We start from the raw sequence: 22,242 nt of genomic DNA, 5'->3' as shown, positions 1-22,242 counted from the left end.
AGAGCAAAAAATATTTCAAAACATATTTTTATTAGAAATGGAGTAATAATACCTTTCAAAAATCAATTTCTTACTATACTGATATTTTTGCGACGGGGGCGCTTACGATAATGCAGATGTATTTATTTAGCAAATTATACATTTTTTATGAACCGACTTCATGCATTTATTTTACTAAGAAAGATTTTCAAATGCATTTCAACAAATATATAAAATTTTCAAATTTTACTGAACTCTACCTTAAAACCTTCATTTCTATGATACAGTATGCTGCAAAATTACAAAAAAAAAAGCTTCTTTCAAATTTTCATCATACGAAGTTAAGTAAAAAATATGGCTGCTTTCAGGATGAGAATGAATCAAAAAAAAAAAAAATATTTCAGAAAGAAAATTCGAAAAGGAAAAATGGATGCCAACATGCTTTCGTAAGCCATCTCTTCCTGTGGCGAAGAGTGTTGTCTACAAAATATGATTTCCTTTTATCGTCACCAGAACTGATAGACGATTTTGAGGCTTTCATTTTACCCTTCTATGTACAACTGATGTCTCCGCTTGCCTGAATACACTGTTTTACATCATTTGATAGAAGTCAGGACAACAACAAATCATGTAACAAAATGTGTGATTAGAAATTAGAGAAAGCTCTGACTTAGAATGTTTTGCTAAACTGAATCTATAAATCAGGAAATCGGGCCAAATCCATACCACCATTATACAAAATAAACACACGCAAAAATAAATAAATAAATAAATCTGAAAGCTTTTTCAGGTTTTATATTACGATCAAACAGGTTGTAAAATTCTCACTAGTGTAATTCTCAGTTATTCTAGAAAGTGACGAATCTTAATTAGTTAGCGAATAATCGCTTAAGTTCGTGTGACAATAAACAACAAGATGGAAGGGTAACTAATCCTTTATTATTCCAATAAGATTTAATAAAACTCCGTCTTGGAGAGTACAATCAAAGCCGACACTTGGGCTTGAACTTAAGAGACTAAAAATTAAAATAAAACTACCGCTCTTCCTCATTAAGTATTCAGAAAGATTCTGAAACTACGTTCTGGCCGGAAGTAGTAAGTTGGAGTTAAGAATTTGACAGGAAAGGAACTTTAACTTAAAATTTAACTGTTAATAAAATTAACATAATCCTTACAAGGTGTTTTATTATAACGTTTTGTGTGGTACCTTTATTAATTAAATATCATGTTCTTCGCACTTAAACCATAAAATTTAATTCAACAGCAATATCACAAAATATTTAGAAAGAGCATATCTTTAGAATTTTCGATACACAGACCCATCGCTCTGGGGATAATTTTTTTTTCCATACAGTGTTGCCATTGCTCGCTTTGAAGTCGTCGAGATTATTAATCCGACAGTCGTGAAGTTTTACAAAATCTGCAATAGATAATAAAGCAAATTCCAGATTCCAAATTTGGGCTTCCAGATGCCCAGATTCGAGTGGAAGACTAGGTTATTGAAAATTTGATGTCTCTAGGTACCGTTGTTTTTTTAGCAATGTGAGAAACATACATATATTCATGTCGATTCTTCGTTATTTAATTTGTTTAAATATAATGAAGGGCTTGAATTTTTGGTGGCAGCAATTTGAAAAGGAAAACGCCGTTTTATAGTAGACGACGCAAAATGCTGATACGAAATTTGAAGCCCTTTTGGGAAAATTGACGTTTGGGCTAATAAATTTCATGTACTGGATTAAAATCTTGTTGGAAAGCTTCTGTTACATTTATTTATATTGGATTGATGTGTTATTTTTATATTAAAGAGATAATTAAAAATTTCAGGAGATAATCAGATTTTACTATGCATACTGTTTAACAAAAATAAGTAAATTCTTTTATTAATAGATAATTACAGAGTTCTTCGAAAAACTCCCAAAACAAGTATAATAACATACCCTTTTGGATCAGTTGCAACTGGGAAAGATGCGGTGAGTATGGATATATTAGTTTGTGATGCGTTTTGAGGTAACTCACATTTATGTTCACAAAACTACTCTTAGTTACAGAGAAATACTGCAAACTGTTGTGACTGAACAGGAAATAGGATTTGTTAGGAGAACACCAAGATAGATAATACCAAGAGGCAACATATTATACTTAGTTCTGAGATAAAAAGCGATTCTACAGATCTCTGAAGACCTGTCAGGAAAGTGTCGAAATGTGTAGACATTTCCATAACTGCAGGACATAACCTCTGGAAAATTAGACTGAGATAGTAAATTAAAATAGATTTCAAGCATTGATTTTTGGTAATATCTTTATCTCTGCAATCTTTGTGCTTATTATATTTCCTTGTTCACATTATATCACACTTTGTGTTAAGAAAAGTTTTACTTTTGTCGTCATCTGTCTTGCCTATCTGTCTGTTCTGTTAACGTTGTGGCTGTCATTTTGTCCCATCTTGTAGAGACGGCAGAAAGGTCTCACACAAAAAGCACATAGTTTTGAAAAAATATATTTTATTTTTTCAATGAAATTTTAGCTATTTGTTTCTACAATAAGTTCATGTTTTGTAGATCCATGTTTTCAAGAGATCAAGCTAAGAGGTTTGGCAGTTTATTTATAACCAACTCTTATTTAAATAAATTTGTTGTAATGTGCACTTGTCTTCTGTCATAAATAATGTTTTTGCGTATGCTTCAGGACTGCTTTTATTACCTTTTAGAATCTCGCTTTCAATCTAACGGAACTGCAGAGAATTATTTTTGCGATGGAAAACTCTCCAAAGACTCAGTTAACGATAATCACATTCTGTCACGTTTTTAAAGCAAAATAAACCATTTAAAATAGAAGGTTGCTGAAGAATTATCGAATGTTATTCTTCTAACCTACGTGTACTCACCTGTATGAAACGAGCGGCATCTGGTGAGAAATTCTCGGTCACAGATAAATGGATGAAGATATTGTGACTGTAGCCCAACCTGTGCATTACAACCAGAGTATCCAGCCAGTCGGAAAAGGAGGGTTTCCATTTTGCATTTTCACATAAAGGCCAAGGCACGAGTTTTCTCAAAACTCGTCTCAAAGGTATGCGTCCCAGAAGCTCAATCTTTGCTGTTTACAGAGGACGTTAAGTTAGTAAATTACAAACAAAATTTCCAGCAATCATGGCGTTTCATATTATAACATTCATTTAAACGTCTATTCGTATTCTACGTGAGCTCATTTTGTGTTTTTTCATCCTTTGAACGACGTAAAAAATGAGTCATAATCTATCCCAATCAAAAACGGCACTAAAAAGTTCAAAAGCTACCCATTATTAAATGAAGACGCGAATGACGCAATTGCTCGGACGCTCTTTGCTTTTACATTGAAGTTTTTGTATTTAATTCATGTAGAAATTATTCAAAACTGGTCGCAAGATTCGGTTGATGAGAGTTAGAATATTTATATGTGAGAGGGGATGATACAGAATTTGCAAAAATTTGCTTTCGCATTCAAATTTTTTATATTTTTGATATTAGCTTATAAGGTATTTCTCCCACTTCCCTAGCGTCCTTCGTGGTGTAGTGGTTCTGCACGCTGGGCCGGTATTTCCAGAGGTCCGAGGTTCGATTCCCAGCGAAAGCGGTTGCTAATTTTTCATCTTGCCTGCTTCCAAAAAATCCTAATGACTCTACAAATGGCTCCCGAACTAAAAGGGTTGTGGATGATGATTCTCCGCACCCAGAATTTGGCGACTAGGTCCCCTAAAACCCTAGTCGCCCTTTAAAAAGGGGAGTATATAAGGTATTTCTCCCACTTCCTTAGCATCCTTCGAGGTGTAGTGGTTCTGCACGCTAGGCCGGTATTTCCAGAGGTCTGTGGTTCGATTCCCGGCGAAGGCGGTTGCTAATTTTTCATCTTGCCTGCTTCCAAAAAATCCTAATGTCTCTACAAGCTTTAGTTAAAATCAGGTAAGATTTTAGAAATAAAAATGAATTTCCAGAGAAAAATATTAAAAATAGACTTATTGTAAATATTTAAGTCACTGACGTGTTTTCGTCAGCTAATAAAATAATAATTACTTCATAAAATCTCGTATACATTGAGAGCATAAAATATACAAAGCAAAGTGTTTTGGATGCAGTTAGGATGCGTTAGAAAGTTTTGAGAGCATTTCTTATCAGTTCTCCTTTATTTTAAATGTCATGTTCTAAGTGCAGAGGGCTGGGTCTTCCATTACTGATATTTTATTTCATATATATCTCAGAATGAAAGAATGAACATTTGAAAAAAATATTATAAAATCTGTACTGAGTGTTTTGTTTACAGAACACTATGTTTCGATTTTTATTTTCGTTTCTTTTCCTAATTTCATCAGATCTGACGTCACATAAGATTACATTTTGCGCGTAATGTAGGTTAATAGACTGATATTTTAAGTCTGAAATAAACTAACAGGGAAATGTTTAAAATTTTTTTAAACAGCATTCGTTAAAGAAGGCTATTAATTTCCTTAAAAATAGATTATTGAATTTATGAATTTATTATAAATTTCATTAGAATTACCGTAACAATTTTGGAGTACATGAAAATCATTTTAGTCAAATTATACGGGAAACTCTAGTGTTTTCTGTATAATATAACACTAAATGCTTGAAAGAGGCGAAGCTCTGCCGGAAGAACAAGATTACAGGGGCAAGTATATTTAACATTCAAGCAAACGGCTTCTTCATAAACTGATGAGATATCGCCAAACTGGCGATGATTTTTGCAACTAATGTTTTTCGCCAAACGTGGCGACCATTTGGAGACTTTTGGTCCGGTCCCTGTATAACCTGCATAGTAACTTAGTACCTATAATTGATCCATATATGTCACTGCAACCGTATTCGCCTTCATATGCCTTCCAGTAACTTAGAGAAGTGAGAGAGAGATACTACATATTTTTTGGCAGCGAGGAAACACTATATAGTCACCGGGAAGGAGCATCAGTTTCTCAGTTTTTCAGAGTCGACTTTGGAGTATTGAGATATCTTCACGTAAGCTTTGCTCTTTAGATGCGATTCTCATTGCGTTGGTTTTAACATTCTTACTGGTTTGAAGCAGTAACTACTGATAGTGCTGTGTTATGCTGAGAAGAGCTATACGAGTATTTTTGTGGAAACTTCCAGAACTGTAAAATGTTTCTTCTGATAAAATACATTTTATAAAGCTCTCATTGGTTCTTTACGAACCCGTACACATGCAACAATATTTTGATAGATCATGTACGATTAAAGTATATGAAAAGATGATATATATTAAAAGATAAATTTTATATATGAAAAGATAAATTTAAAATCTAACTTACGGAGATCCATGCAGGAGTCATAAGTCTTTTTTAATACGCGAATGAAATGTGTTTCATTTCCGGTCAAGCGCTTTTCTAAGAGAGCTGAAAATGAAAACAAGTAACATTTACGCATCTGAAACTGGATTTACTTTTCTTTTTCTCTTTATGAAAAATGTTTTAACTATCAGCCTCCATAAATAGGTGTCAATGCATATTTTTTAATATTTTAAAATTGATAGGAAACGTCCGATTAATTTAAGAAGAGGAAAAGTTTCTCACATATTATGAGACAATAATTGTTAAGTGAAAACTGCAAATGGTGAAAATGAGCTTTACTCTTGATAATCTTCGCTTGATAATAATCATCCCACCGCTAAGAGCTTCAGACGCTCAACATTGGTACTTTTATTGCCCAGAAAAATATCCATCCTCAACAACTGTTCTAAAACCTTTTCCTCCTCTAAAATTACCAGAAAAGTAACTTTGGATTTCTTCCATTTTTCAAGTAGTCTAGTTAGACATTGCTTAATAAGTTTAATCTAATATTTATAAGAAACGTTTTGGAAAATAAGTTTGTTTTAGTGTGGTTTGGTTTATTAGATTACGGCAAAGCACTCGAGGGCTATCTGCCTTAAGGGAGTGATGCCTTCGTGGAGGACATTTTAAGGGGAACTGGCTCGTATACACTTTACACATTTGTAAAACCACGAAAACACCCACGCAGCTAGCCGTTCGCGGGATTCGAACCTCGGACCGAACTACCAGTGTTTAGCGACGTTACCGCTCAGCTGCTGGTGGGCTTTTGCAAAATAAGAGTGGTTTAATCGGCAAATGACAAACCGGTAAAGTATTAAATGCATTTCCAATTCGTTTGGAAGGATCAAATGATGTAAAAAGGCCAAAGCGACTGCTAAGAAGGAACCACGAGACTACTGGCTGCTGAATCTTTAGGATGTTATGTTTGTGGAAAAAAAATTACATTCAATTATCCTGTTAAAGAAGCCGTGAGTACTATATAGTATTACGTCACGGACGCTGAGTTATTTCCCATACTTCATGAAAACTCATTTGAGTACTGGACACGGACGACGTGATAGAATGTTGAAAGAAGCTTTCAACCAAATACAGAAACGTTATACGTAATGATACTGAATTGTACAACCACCTCTGAGAGACCTTCTAGAAAAAGACCAAAAATGTAAAAAGTAATTAATAATTGCATTGTTATGAAACTTATCACTGTTTCTGAATTTAATTTCCTTTGTCAGGTAGATATTCCTAATTCCCTATCTCAATCAGATATAAAATATAAATTTATTATGTTGTATCAAGATCATCTCACTATTTTGTTTTTAAATATTTCGAATGACATATTTTAAGTTCACTGTTTCAATAATGTTTCAAAATAACATTTGTATTTTTGAGGAATGAACGATTTTTAAATAATAGGCTTATCATAACCTTTTACTTATACATTGCGTAAACAGCAGTTGTGACTTTTATAGAATGCCTAGAGAAAGTACGTTATAATTCTTATATTTCATACTTTGCCTAAAATTGCCCCGCATTATATACAATGCCTAGGCGTTGTACGAAGGTAAGTTGAAAAATAAGTTTCCCCTGTCGACTGTGGTCAGACTTGTGTATGAAAGTCAAAAAATAGAAAGAATGAGACATTAAAGATATGACATACCTTTATTTTTCCACATAGGTACCAAGTACATTGAGACATTTGTGATATCGCTTGATAAGCTTCAAAAAGCCCTCCAGGAAAAAATCAGGGCTTTGCATATGGAAGAAGCGTTGAACGGCTTGTTTCACTTCAGTATTGCTTCCAAAGCGCCTTCCCCCGAGATTTTTCTTCAAAGCCGGAAACAGATGGAAGTCGCTTTTTGCGAGATCAGGACTGTATGGCGGATGGTGTAGGCGCTCCCAACCAAGAGTTGCAATATGGTTTTGCGTTGCCGTCGCCGAGTGTCATGGAGGTAGGAAAGGGAGGAGGGGCCAACCCGCGCTAAAAGTGAAGCACTGCTTTGAAGGTTGGGTCACCAGATGGGGTGTTCTTTGTTTACATTCAGAAGTTCGCTTGACAAGATTCTGATAGTATTTCGACATACGACAGTTCCATAGAAATCGAAAAAGGGACACTTTCGCATGAAAGAAACATTCATAGTGTGATGGATAATAGCAATTTGTATAGTTTAGTGACATTTACGCAAAAATCACATCTTGGTTATTTTTCGATAACTAACAACAGCGATTTTGATTATGAATTTGTTTTATAAAATTATAAGCTGTTGCACTACAAAAATATAGATTTTAAAAAAAATGTTATGCTTAAAGAATGAAAAATACCGTACGGTACATTTAAAATTGTATACGTCTTTCGATACCCTTGATAGAGTATTCGCTAATTTTATTTTATTTTCCAAACGTCAAAATGTTTTAAATAAAACAATTTTTTTTTCACATCCATATATTATTGTAACATGTACCTTTTAAAATTTTTTAGAGAAGAGGCTTTACTGCTGCTCATTTTAAACCCATCGTTTTAATTTTACATATCTGAAAAATAATCACTTTGGGCTTACAATTTTTATAAATATAAAATTATGTATGTTAAAATATTTGTAATTAGGCACATAGGTCAGATTAAGTTTTTATTAAATAGAGTAACGCATGCAAGGGCTATCTGCCTAAAGAGAGAGATGAAATAGTGGAGGAGTTTTGAAGAAAAACTGACCTTTGAGTGGGTATTAAAAATAATACTTATAACTTTCATTCAAATTATATTCATATATATTTTTTATGTAAAACTTTCGGGTGTATGCTAAATTAGTGTAAATTACTTTACACGAAAAATATAGTGAATGCACAGAAATTAAAGATTTGCACATGCCGGAAATGAAAAATAGGAAATATGTATGGGTATTTATGCATGTGCTTGCAAAAAGCATGTATCTGCCTTTGACAAAATACTTAAATATTCATTAAATTATTTATAAATGTATTTGAAATGAAGAATTTATTCACTTATAAACAACTGTGAAAGTACTGTGAAGAAATCTAATTATTAAATGTATCTAATTTATAATGATTATAAATGTTATCTAAATATATAATAACCTTAATATTGAATTGTAAACATAAATTGAAATCCTGTTGACAAATACGTTATAAAACTATTTAAGCAAGAATTGTTCGTATTGGAAAGCAATCTGTTAAAAGGTATTGTAAAGCAAACGCTATGAGATGCGCACTTAAGAACGTAATAAAGAGTTTTGGAATATGTATTGTTGAAATGAAGAGTAAAAAAAAATCTGATAAGTATAATTAAAAGAATTATTCCCCTTACATTTTATAATAACTCAGTTATAAGTTTTAAATAATACTTAAAAAAACTTATTTTATTCCCTTTCAGAAATGTTCAGAGAAAGTCAAGTAATATTTAATACCTATTTAATTATTAGGAATTAGCGAAATACTTATTTAAAGTATTTCGCTAATTCCTAATAATTCTCTAATTTAAAATGAACCGAATAGAGCATTAATTATAAATTGACTTACATTTTTCGATTTAAAAGAAGCCAAAAAATCATGTCATATTTAAGAAAGTATTTTAGGAAGAAGCTCTATAAATAGAAAAGAAATAATGCATAATTTTAATATTAAGAATACAATAAACTTTGATCTTAATTTTTGTACCTTAACCGAATAAAATCGAATTACCTTAATTTTTTTTTCTAATGTAATTAACGAAAACTTGTGAAAATATTTCATTCAAATTAAACCATTCTGAGAAAACTGTCCTGTGAAAAGTATAGCATTTAATTCCGTTCAGAATGAAATGTTGTTTAAAAATATGTTGTTTTCACATACTTAGGACTCTGAAGTGTTGTAGAAAAAGAAAATATATACATTTATATGTATATTTACAACGTAATTACAAAATATTTACATCCGAACGCGTCAAATCCCATTGAACTCAATGGTAAATGACCAAATGTTTTGGTCACCACGTAGGGATCGCCGGTGCTTCAGAGCAGGGTACGGGAGAAACTTATTTAGGGCGACTCCATCTTACTTCCTACCTCCATGCCGAATGTAGTCTGGCATTGTCATCCAACAGCAGAACGCCAGATGTGAGAAGGCCAGGCCGCTTTTTCGGAATCGCCTCTTTCAATTTGGACAGGGTGTCACAGTAGCGCGTAGCATTGATGGTTCCAACCTACAAAAGGTCCAGCAACAAAACTCCTTGTGCGTCCCAGAAAACTGTGAGGAGCACTTTACCTGCAGAGGGAGTTGTCTTGAACTTCTTTCGGACAGGTGATGAAGGATGTTTCCACTCCATAGATGCGGGCTTCGATTCTGGCGTGAAATGGTGGACCCACGTTTCATCCCTCACTGAATGTGCGAAACCATCTCCGCACCATTTGCTTCGACAGCACACCTGGCCCATAGACTTCCACGAGGCGGTTATGAATTTCCATCTGTTTCCGGCTTTGAAGAAAAATCTCGGGATAAGACGCTTTGGAAGTAATACTGAAGTTAAACAAACCGTTCAACGCTTCTTCCATATGCAAAGCCCTGATTTTTTCCTGGAGAACTTTTTGAAGCTTATCAAGCGATATGACAAATGTCTCAACGTACTGGTACGAGAATAATAAAATAAAGGTATGTCATATCTTTAATGTCTCATTCTATTTTTTGACTTTCATACACAACTCTGACCACAGTCGACAGGGGAAACTTATTTTTCAACTTACCTAGGTATATAATGACGGGCGAATTTAGTACTTTCTCTAGACACTGTATGTATTGCCTAGGCATTATATACAATGCCTAGGCGTTGTATATAATGCCGCCGTTTCATAGATTGCCGGTAACGCATATTTGATAGCTTTGCATAAGAAGAGAGCAGCAGCCCAGCTATGCCGAAGCGTAAGTGCAGCTGCGTTCAGGATGAAATCTTAGTTCAAAATGGATTAGTTTTGGTTCTCAAGGCGTTTGACTAGATAATTAATACTGCTGTAAAATTATTATTGACTGTTTGAGTTTTAGTTCCATTTACATCATCAGTGTTTAAGAGTCATATAGCATGGATTAGCCCCGAAATGACGCAGTGCAGAAAAAGATTAATATTTTTACGATATAGAAGGGAAATACCAAGCATTAAGGATCTGTTGTTAATTTATAATTTATAGTTACAATTTACATATTTTGATAGAATAAGTAATGGTTAAGCAAACGATTTTATTTGTAATACTATGTGAGAGCAAAAACCTTCCCTGAAGAATTATGATTTTGAGAACGGAAATAAGACTTTTGATATAAAGTATTGAAAAATTTTATACAATTCTAAAAAATATGTAATTACATTTATTTTTAAAAAATGTTATACTTAAAAATTACACTTGACAATTATTTAATTAATTATATTGGTCAAAATTTTATGCTTTACATGTCTGTTCATTTAATACAATTTAAATCTTTTTCTGTAAAAAGGCTTTCCTGCCGCTACGCCGTTTTGTCATTGAACGAAGGAAATATGCAAGAAAAATAAAAAATATATAAATTGTAAGTATAAATTATAATTTAAATTAATAATAACCCTTAATTCTTAAAACTGTATTTCCCCTCTGTATTCTAAAAATGGTAATCCTTCTCTACACTACGTCATTTCCAGACTAATCCAGGTCATATGATTCTTGCATAGAATTGATGATGCGAATGGAACTAAAACAGCCAATAATAATTTTACAGCAATATTAATTATCCAATCAAATGCATTGAGAATACAAACTAACTCATTCTGAATTAAGATTTCAGCCTGAGCACTTGCTTTCTACACTTCAGCCTAGCTGGACTACTGTTTGCTGCTCTCTACTTACTGTAGAGCTATATAAAAAATAAGGAAATAAGCACTACTATTGTACCAAGGTGTTTGTAGGCGGAACATATATATTTACTGGAATAAAGCTGAAGATTTAACAACCTTTTCGCGACGGCTCACCTTTGTTTAAGACGCTCGTGCGGGACGGAAGGGAATCGAATGCAGTCACCGTACAGGACGGAGGTTTTGCATCGCTAAGCCTAATTTTATAAAAAAAAACCAGAAAAAAAAAAGTTTCACTTTTAGCATCGTAATTTTTGGCATAATTTTAGATAATTACTTGAGCTCTTATATATGTTAAAATTAGCACTTAATAACGTTTTTTTCTTTATTTTACATGAAAATATATTTAAAGATTCCTTATCTTGTAAAATAATTTTCATGAGCGCTATTCAAATTCCAAAGTTTTAATTCATGAAGTCCGTCAATAAAGTTTAAAATTAATAAAACAACACAACAAAGACTATTTACAGTAAGAAGTAAAAAAATTTTAAATGAAGATTGAGTGTGGTAAATCTCGAAGCACGGAGAAGTATCACTTTCTAACTCTTTAGAAAAAGAATCATCACTCTCATCTGCGTTAGTAAATGGTTCATTAACCATACGAGGGTATTTTTTTTTTTTTTCTGATAAATAGCGCCTTCCCGCCAAAATAGACTGGAGGTGAGGCTTTCCAAAATAAAAAGAGAAGAAACGGAAATATATCTGAAGGCAATGCAAAACTGACTCGGCTGTCTAGTAACCCTAAAAGACCGTATATAGTAGAGGAAAAAATAGAATAAAAAAAAAAAAAAAAAAAAAAAGAAATTGGATATAAAATCAGACACGTGAATATTTATATTACTACCTCCGATGCCTCCTTGGCCCGTCCTGTTTTTACCGTCATGTGCCCACACGACTAATTCTATCATTGAGCAGGACACGTCGCGCTCCGCGCGATATCTCTGCGATACCGGTATGACTGACTGACTGATTTATATTAGCACGCGGCGATTTAAAGAGCCAACCTCTGTTTACGCTTTCCCTCCCCTCCCACCCTCGCAACAGTTGATGAGTAAAATACCAAAGTCAGACAGAATATATCAAACTCAAGGTCAGGAACCTAAAAGTGTGTTCATTTCAAAAGTAATGGGCATAGAATGCCATCTAGTGGCCTTCAGAAAACGTTCCAGATTAAATGCGTATACGCATCACCCGTCCTCTGAATGCGTGGATGGGACGCCCAGCTGTAAGAGACGTTCTTAGGAAATGCGTATATGGAACGCCCGTCCTAAAAGGGTTAACTTGCCTCGGCTGCCAGTTATACCAGCTATTCATTATGGATCAACGTATAAGGTATTTCTCCCACTTCCCTAGCGTGCCTTCGTGGTGTAACGGTAGCACGCTGGGCCGGTATTCTAGAGGTCCGTGGTTCGATTCCCGGCGAAGGCGTTTGCTAATTTTTCATCTCTCTGGCTTCCAAAAAATCCTAATGTCTCTACGAACTTTCTACTCAATCAAATTCTTGCACTTCGCCATCAAAATTTCTATGTATCTGTGAAATGAATTTTTCTACAACATCAATGTTTCTAAGTTTGTTGCCAATACATGTGCATATATATACACACATATGTGACGTTAGACACCAGGCGTTCCAGTCCTCCGTAACCTACCTACCTACACATATATGTATATATACACACTTTTAAAGGGAAAGCTAACCCTGTTTAAGTAAATGTAGTTCCCCATTTTTAGAAGCTATTAAAAACCTCAGATCTTGATCAATATTTTTAACTTGTAAGGTGTGTTTTAATTTTACAAAAGTTATTTTTAATTTTGAAATCATTTCCTTTCAATTTTTGTTTCCCACTTACAACTCCCTACCAGAATGAGTTTTAGAATCGCATTGAATGCAAATGAGTTAGAAGTAGTATTTAAAGGAAGTTCAACTTCCTTTAAGAGAGAGAGTGCTTAGGAGTCCTTAGTGGTGTGTGTTTACCTTCTTGCTACTTTTCTTGAATCTATTACGCTCGGTCGTATTATACCTGCCTGTTGGTAATCGCCGGCTTGGTTAATTTAAAGGCCAACTACGTTAGGTATTTGTGTAGAGCTTCGGCTAAGTCTCTTTAGTTTATTAGATTCTTAGTTTCTTATTCTGATATAAAAGCCCAAGGGGAGGCTTTTCTGTAAGCATGACAAGGGGGCCATCTGTTATTATTTTTTTGAGTGATAAAAGGGTATTTTAACCCTTGCCATGTCTCTGTAGTAATAATCGGAACTCAGGGCTAATTCGCTACTTAGTTCACTATATTCCTCAAAGTTATATCTAGACGAAGTATCGAGGTACATTATAAAATTTGTTATCAATAACATCTGCTATGAAATTACTATCAACAAAATTTAAAGCTGTGTACTTACATTTGATTCTGCCGCGAATATCATCTTCAGCTATTGAAAAAGGAGAAATGTAATTTTCACCCTCAGGAATAGTTGTTCTGGCCTCCCAGCCACCGCAAGCGAATTGGTAAAAATTATCGCAAGGTTTCTCAGTCTCATCTAAATTGGAAAAGATGCGGGCAGCTAGAAGGGTAAACAAAATAACTATATAAGGATAGTTTGGATTTCCTTTGTTTACATCTCTATATTTTGTGGACATCTGTTAGATGATGTCCAGAAATCAGTTAGATGATGCAACAATCAGGTTAGATGAATTTATACCAAGAAAAACCATCATACGTTAAAGCTTGATTGCATATTTGAAAGTAGAAATAGATCTCATAAAAAGTAGGTAAGGTTATAAGGTATTTCTCCCGCCCTCTTAGCATGCCTTCGTAGTGTAGTGGTCTGCACGCTGGTCGCGAATTCCAGAGGTCCGTGGTTCGATTCCCGGCGAGAGCGTTGCTCCTTTTTTATCACTCCTGCTAATTACCTAATGTCTCTACAAGATGAAAAAGAAAGCTTTTTCATTAAAGATCTGAGTAATAAAAATTAATGGTAAATATAAATCACACGAGCAGCAAACTGAACCTCTAAAAGCAAGATGCTTTTAAAAATCACACTTATAAAGGGAAAAAATCAAAATTTAGAGTTTGTCTTGGTATAAATAACGAAAGTTAGCAAACATTTTAAAGCTTTAAATTTACGCTAATAATTTGGTGAAAACGTCGGAGCATGCTATTATGTTGGCAAATTCTCAGAAACTTCTAATCTGAGGATACATTTTTGAAAATATATGTTGGATATGAAGAATTAACAAAACCATATAGCACTTAACTAAGCAGGTATCATAATTATCTGCATGTTTTTATTTGCAAATCAATTAATTCTAGCAGTGCCATCGTTCTTGTGCATTTCCTTGAAGTACATTTTATACATTGCACTCTGTGCATGTAACATTTCTTCTTTGATGTTTTTCCGGCAGTCATATAACAGGTTTTAAAACTTAAAGGGCAGTCATTAGGAATCTCTGAAGTTTCTTAAATTATTCAGATAAAATTTTTTTTAAAAAAAGGATAAAATTTAAATACAATTTTCAAATATCGGAAAGGATTAGGTTTTAGAGGTTGCCTAAAAAGGCTCCTTTTAAAATTTGATATGGTTTATTAGTAAAAATTATGAATACGGATGGCTCGGGCGAATAACGAAATATTTTATAGGATACTCTATAGAGACATTAGGTAATTTGGAAGCAGAAAAGATGAAAAATAAGCAACTGCCTTCGCCGGGAATCGAACCACGGACTTCTGGAACACCGGCCCAACGTACAGAACCACTACACCACGAAGGCACGCTAGGAAGGCGGGAGAAATACCTTATAACTACAAGAAGCTACATTTAGACTAACTTGGGAAAGCTATATTTTCACACATATTGGAAAAGTGAAAAAACACAAAGCGCAATTCTATAAAAATAATAAATATTTTTAATTAGCAATATTATGAATTTAAACTAATGAGATTTAAAGCAAAATAATAATAGTTTTAGAACTGCATCTATTGCTTTTAATAGCTTAGTTCGCTAATTAATAACAGACAAATAAAATTTGAAAAATAAATATCTTACACTTTGCAGAATAGCAACAGACTCGAACGAAAAGTGAAAAATGCATAGAGAATGGATAAGATTTAAAGTGAATAAGCTCAAAATCGTATTTCAAGACTAATAGCACTATCGGGCAAATAATTTGGATACGTTTTTTTTTAAAAGTTTATTTATTTAGCTTAATGTTTATAGTTTCATGTTTTAAATTTAACTTGTTAAAATGAGAAACATTTTTGCCAAGAAAAAAGCAAAAGGATCTCTTATAGTTTATTAAGGAAATATTCGATAGGAATTCACCTGCTAGGAAGCACTGAAGTGTCAGGCACACATCGTTGCATTTTGAAGAATTTTTGAGAATAGGCATCAGCTGATCTATGCTTGCTGTATCGTTAAGAAGTGATCTCACATCTGGAAGAGAAATTTGATTTATTGCTGATTATCTTGACACATAAGTCTCCAGAGAGTTTTCTTTTAAATTATTCCTACCTTAATCATCATTTTAAAACACTTGCCAGCCTAGGACATTCCTGAGGAATACATAGGGTAAGTTTTTGGCTTCCCCGCCCCATGAACTAGCACACTACGGGTCTACTCCCCCTTTGGGCACTTTGTGGAGGTTCAACCTCCACTATTACCCTTCCAGGAGAGCAGCGCACCACCTGGATACGACACCAGGCAGCACTGGTCGTCAATTGCTCCTGCCAGTCGCATAAGCGAGCCCGTCGCAGTGGGCTGTTACCCAGCAAACCGAGGGGAGCTAGCCCTCCGGCTACGGTTCCACACCGCTCAGGACATGCCAGACCCCGCGGCCGGCCAATAAATGACCTTTCCCAGGGCCTTTAGACCACGTTCATAAATTTTATACCCCCGTGGCCGAGACTGCTTAAGTACAGATCCTCGCCAGTAGCTTCGCAGAGTTCTCTACGTCGACCCCGGGATTCGCGCACTTCTTAGACGAGTTTCATTGCATTTACAGAACTATATTTTATCTAAAGTTTTTCTTTTTTAACCAGTTAACTGTGGCGGCCTCGTTGTTTTGTATCGCCAGAATCGAGCCATGACGAGCATATTCGTCAATCACAGAGTAAAACGCGCTGGTAAGATATTGGATGAAAAAGATGGGTTTATTTTAAAAAATTGAAAGTTTTATTACTTATATTTACTTATTTGGTTAACATAAGCATATATTACATGCATATTAAACTAAAAACGCAATAAATTAAATTAAATATTATACATATAAAAGTAAGAATTTAAATTCCTGCTGTGGAGTGATATTCAGCTATACACAATGGGACTTTGCAAATCGAACATCAGTAACGCGATTCCTTCCTGATCTTACGTTTGTAGCAATGCGAACACCTTCGCGTAGGGTTGTTTGTTTTTCAACGTTCCGGGTATATAATCCGGAACATGATTCCCGCCTAATTGGCTTATATTAGGTCTAAATGGCCGAGTTTGTGTCGATTTATCTCTTTCAATTGGATACGTCGCAAAAGTCTCTTCAATAAATTTGAGCAAAAAGTTGATACGCGATAATGTTCCATTATTTTTTTTATATAATATGTATGCATTCAGACATATAATGTCTAAGAAATGGAGAAACATCTTTTTGTAGTACTTTTTGAGTCGTTTACTTGCTGTGGAGTACGCTATGATAATTCCATCGCTCCTATCCACTCCACCCATTTTTTTATTATAATCAATCACTATCTCCGGCTTCTTTGTTATGATTTTTCTTTTCTCTGTGTCTATTACGTTGCCATTATGTACAGTACTTACTTAATAAACCTCCCTCTTATCTTTCCATTCCATTAACATAATATACGCATGACGAGTATACTCGTCAGTACAGAAAATCGTGTCGATTCTCCATAACGAGTATACTCGTCAATCACAGTTAACTGGTTAAATGTCCTATTAACCCTAATTCTTCACTATCTTTCTACACCTTAATTTCCAAGACAATAAAGCATTCTGTAGTATCGGAACAGGTATTCCATCCCATTTCTCATGCACAGCTTTCCAAAGTCCAAGGAGGGTTGTAGATCGACGTTTGGACAACGACGTTGGATCGACGCATTTTAGAAATCCAAAAGCGCAAAAATCCGTGGATTATACACGAGGAGATTTACTAGGCATATGAGCGAAGGATATGGCTTGGACCCCTTTCTTATTCCAAATTTTCCAGGAAATTAACCTTGGATTCTGACGTGTGGCTGCTTGCTAAATTTTTGTGCTATTAAATTGCTACTGTGGCTAAAGAGAACTTAGCGGATTTTCTTTTAGCATTAAAGATCTTATTTTTATAATATTCGAAACATTCTGGTTTTTCCTTGACTTGGAAAAATTTTTAAACGTGGAGCCAAACTTTGACATTTTTTGTTGACAGTATCGCAGCTTTAATATCATAGTTTAGATATTGAAAAATCATAGTTTTCACAGCGTTTTTTAATAACTAGATAGGCATGATTTTCTTAAGAGCACAAGCATAGTCTTGCAGTCATTGCTTCTCTAAAAACACCATTTTGCATGAAAAAAAACTGCCAAGCAGCAGTAAACAACGTGAAGCCAAACTTTGACTTTTTTTGTTGACAGTATCGCAGCTTTAATATCATAGCTTTAGATATTCAAAAATCACAGCTTTTTTTAATAACTAGATAGGCATGATTTTCTTAAGAGCACAAGCATAACCTTCCAATCATTGCTTCTCTAAAATCGCCATTTTGCATGAAACGAAAACTACCAAGTAGCAGACATTAATTTATTCTTTCAAAACTATAGTTGCAGTTAAAGAAAAAGAAATTTTGCAACAGACAATTTTTTATAGCAAAGTAAAATCGTCTAAAAAATGTGAGAATAGCCTCTCTAGTATTGCACTGTGAGAGTCTTTTGTTTAAAATGCTATAAATCGTTTATAAGAAAATTTTAAAAGCCAAGAAAATTTGTAACTAAAAATAACCCATGAACCTTGTTGTCTTCCCATTTTATTTTCTATTAATTGACAAATTTGCTAAGATTCTCTACAAGTTCACATTTCAAATTATTTTCTCGCCTATCAGAAAGAATAGTTATTCGATTCCTAAAGATCATATCTTAATTTTAATTATTGGGAAATTTATTGCATATCCTGTCAGTGTGATTTGATATGTATTAACCAAACTAAAACAGCGTTAAACTTTCGCATGAAAGATCACGAATATTGTTTTCGAAAAAGAGGAATAAACAAACGTTCGATACTTAATCATAGACGGTCTATCAACTGAAATTTTGATTATGCTTCAGCGAAATATTATCTAAAATATTCGTTTAGAGAATTTCAGTTAGTGAATTTAATTCCCTCGAAATCTTTCATATTCACGAACTTTACTTTCTTCAGTTAACAACAATAAATTTATGCAATTCTTTTCTGTGTTAGCTCCAAATTGTGTTTGCATTCTCCTCGACAGATGAAGCTACATTCATAGCCTTTTTGATACTTCGTTGCATCACCTCTCACTTTAAAAAAAAAATGTATACATTATGTTACATACACACAGAATATACCATTAAATTATAGTTTGATTTCGTGAATTATTTAAAGAAATTATTTTAAAATCGAAATTTATGTATTTAGAAGAGGAATCTTCAATATAGTGTTTCATACAAAATTTTCCCTACTAAAATGCCCCATAGAAACCAGTAAAACTTTTTATGGGTACCCATAAGATTTTATGGGTTTTTATTGACTTTTACTGGTTTCTGTTGGTCTCTGTGGGTTTTTTTTACTGGTTTCAAAATGACCCATAGAAACCAGTAAAACTTTCTACTGGTACCTATAGAATTTTTGATGGTCTCTATTGACTTTTACTGGTTTCTATTGATCTCTGTGGGTTTTTCTTACTGGTATCAATTGACACCCATACAACCAACATTCAATGGCAGAACTTTGTACTGGTTTGTATAGGTTTATATTGACTTTTACTGGTTTTCTTACTCGTATCAATATAATAATAAATCTTCTGTTGGTTTATATGGGTTTGTGCTATTTTTTATCTGACGTTAATATACTTCTTGTAAACAATAAAATTAACAGAATGAAAATATGATCTCTTTAAGACCACCAGAGTAACCTGTAAACGCAGGTGGTCGTTTAAGAGAGGGTTTTTACTAAATATACTATTTTTTTATTTAAATTTTTTTTTCGGAAACAATAACAGTAATCATATACACCACACACAACGAGGTCTCTCCAAGGCGACCAGCCGCAAATAAAAATTCATCTTTGCAAGTGGTCACCTTAGAGAGGTGATGCTCTATACCAATAGATACTCACGTTCTCACAGATACGTTTATCTTTTAGAGGTGGTCGTCTTAGGGAGATTTCATCTACGGAATGAATCTCTCTAAGGCGATCAGACACACTTGCAGAATTTTCTTTGTGAATTGTCGCCTTACAGAGGGAATATTCAGTACCAAAGTATGCTTATGTTTTCAGAAATACTGGTCTCTTTCAAAGGCGGTAGTCTTAGGGAGGTGGTTTTTGCTACGAATTGGTTCTCTGAATACACACACATAAGCACTTACATTTCTGATATTACAAATAAACACCGGTATCAACCAACATCTCTTTAACGCTAACAAGTTCATTCACAATCGCAAAACTTTTCTCCCTGTTAACGCTGACGTGAAGAAAAAAATTCTCCCTCTCTCTCCCACTCTCAGAAGTTTCCCAAACAAGCAATATGGCGCCGCTCTAGTTATTGTTGTGTGATGGTGGTGTTATTTTCTTCGTGGTTGTAGTAATGCAATATATTATTTACTAGGATTTACTGTATTACAAATTTTACTATGTTTTACTGTTTAGAAATTAGTAATAAATAATAAAATACCAGCACTGACTATGAATATACCACTAAAGCCATGCACGTGTAATCGTGTCTAATGTTTGAGAGAACGTTGCTGATAACTGACTATTTGTGAAATGGAGTTTCTGAGCGTGAAATTGATTTTCCATCTTTACTTTTATTCTGAAAAACAATGTGCTTAAAGACTGAAAAGTGATAATTTCAGGCTTGATAATTTGTTTCAGTGTGCAGATGCAGAAATGTAGTTTTTGCATTCTACTGAAACTGTATTTTGGAAAATTAATTTTTTTGATTACAGTTTAGAAATACTTTTTTAAAGCTTGTTCATGTAGATGCTTTATCATTTGAATATTATGTACTAATAAATTTGAGCATACCTTACTTAAAAATGATCTTGCATGATTCAATTTTGAATATTTCGACTAATGTGATGTGGCCGAGCAAAAAGAATGTTTTTTTTTTTTATGTTTTAAAAAATGTACTAATTATATTTCGCGAGCAAAAAAGGTAAGTTTTATTAATGAAATAAACATTTAAGTATTTAATGTGTTTATTACTTATTGAATGGGGTAGACAAGACATACAAGCTTAAGAAATCTTTTTTCCACTACTAAAATTATGTGAAAATTTAGATGATCATAGTAGCTTACATTGTTTTTTCTTTTTGGTCTATTTTTCTTTACAAGTATGAGACCAGAACCACATTTTTACATTAAATATTTTGTGCTATTTTGTTAAAACACATATAATCATTTTTATGCATACTTTAATTTTCATTATTATTAGTTTGATGAAGAAAATTTCAAATATGTTTTTCATAAATTGCTTTTGAAATAGAAGTAGATTTGTGAATAAGATTTATGTAATATTAAATGTACTAGTCTTGGGAGTATAAAAAGTGAATTATTTATTTGAAAATAATTACATTTAGTTGAAACCTCATATAGTGGTTATTTTCTTAAATGACCACCTCTGATAATGGCACATTTGTCAGGACAATAATTAAATAACAGGACTTAAAAATCATTCATAGTTTTGTTAGGCTACAGGAAACTCGCATTATCTCGAATTGTGGAGTTGATTGTTTTAGGAACGTTTTGCTGTATAATCAATTGACTTCGGTGTAGTAATTTTTACGTGGGTATGAATTTTGCAGAAGTAATTGAAAGTTTTTACGAGACATTTAAAACCAAAGCTTTTCGGATCATGAGTCTTATAAGGGCACTGTTATAGCATTGCTTTCAAATATAGTTAGAGTAATATTTAAACATTTATTTTCGGAATCACTTCCACAGGGAATCCGGTTGTTCTCTGCGGATGAAAACCCATATAAATAAATCTTCTGTACAGCCTTTGCAAGTGGTCAAATGCAGTTAAAATTACTGTCATTACAATTCAGCGAATATAGCCACATTTGTTTACAAAAAGTTATTATTGCTAAATACTGCACTATATGAATTTCATTTAGCATTGTAATTTCAGAAAATGCTCAGCATGAGGTATTTTTATATTATATAATCTACTGTCAAAAACAATAGCTACCTTTTCAGTACTTTAAATTTTACTATTGAGAATTTTTATGGTTCAAAATAATATTTCTATACATTATTTCAAGTATTCTTTCTACAATAGAAATCTAAATAACTTGCACCTAAAACACTGACTCAAATTTATTCCAATAATGCATCGCTTTAATTAAATTTATGTTCCCTTGAGACGATATATGAAAAACCTTGTGTAATAATAAATTATTAATAGATATAGGTAAATAGTATTTTGATATATTTTTTCGGGTAAAGTGCAGAATCGCCCACTTATTTATTTGGCACTTTGTACAAAAGTAAAAGGAATTGGATTTTTGTCAATTTTCTTTTGACTTTTAAAGTGAAAATAGGTTGATGTGTACATGAATAAAGTCAAAGGAGTGCACAATGGCATTTTTTTGCAATTCTGAGATGTTTTTTTAAGTGAAAATAGGTTGATGTGTACATGGATACCGAGTATGTGCAATTCTTAAAAACACGCCAAGCAGTGGGCGATTCTACACTTTTTCTATAGGAATTTAGTTTCATTAAATTAGTTATTTAGTATAATTATGTGTATATGAGTATATTCATACTTATTCACATAGATGGAATTTTTACAGTACGAAAGTTTATCTTTTTTACATCAAGAACAACATATACTATAATTACCCATTA

General features: G+C 33.4%; 1 protein-coding gene across 1 annotated transcript in view; it reads right to left on the bottom strand.

Moving 5' to 3' along the window:
• Positions 1–22,242, bottom strand: part of LOC146994198 (neprilysin-2-like) — a 125,954-nt gene that overhangs the window by 15,016 nt on the left and 88,696 nt on the right. Inside the window, exons 3-4 of the mRNA XM_085826318.1 lie at positions 13,572–13,733; positions 2,867–3,078 (exon numbers count right to left, since the gene is read on the bottom strand). Coding sequence (XP_085682444.1) covers positions 2,867–3,078; positions 13,572–13,733 — 374 coding nt within the window. The remainder of the gene's footprint in view (positions 1–2,866; positions 3,079–13,571; positions 13,734–22,242) is intronic.

This window comes from Stegodyphus dumicola, chromosome 11, assembly GCF_044657685.1.
Source record: "Stegodyphus dumicola isolate Sdum_Otavi_A_Nest chromosome 11, ASM4465768v1".
NCBI classification, from domain to species: Eukaryota; Metazoa; Arthropoda; class Arachnida; order Araneae; family Eresidae; genus Stegodyphus; species Stegodyphus dumicola.
This window is presented reverse-complemented; position numbering and strand designations above follow the sequence as displayed.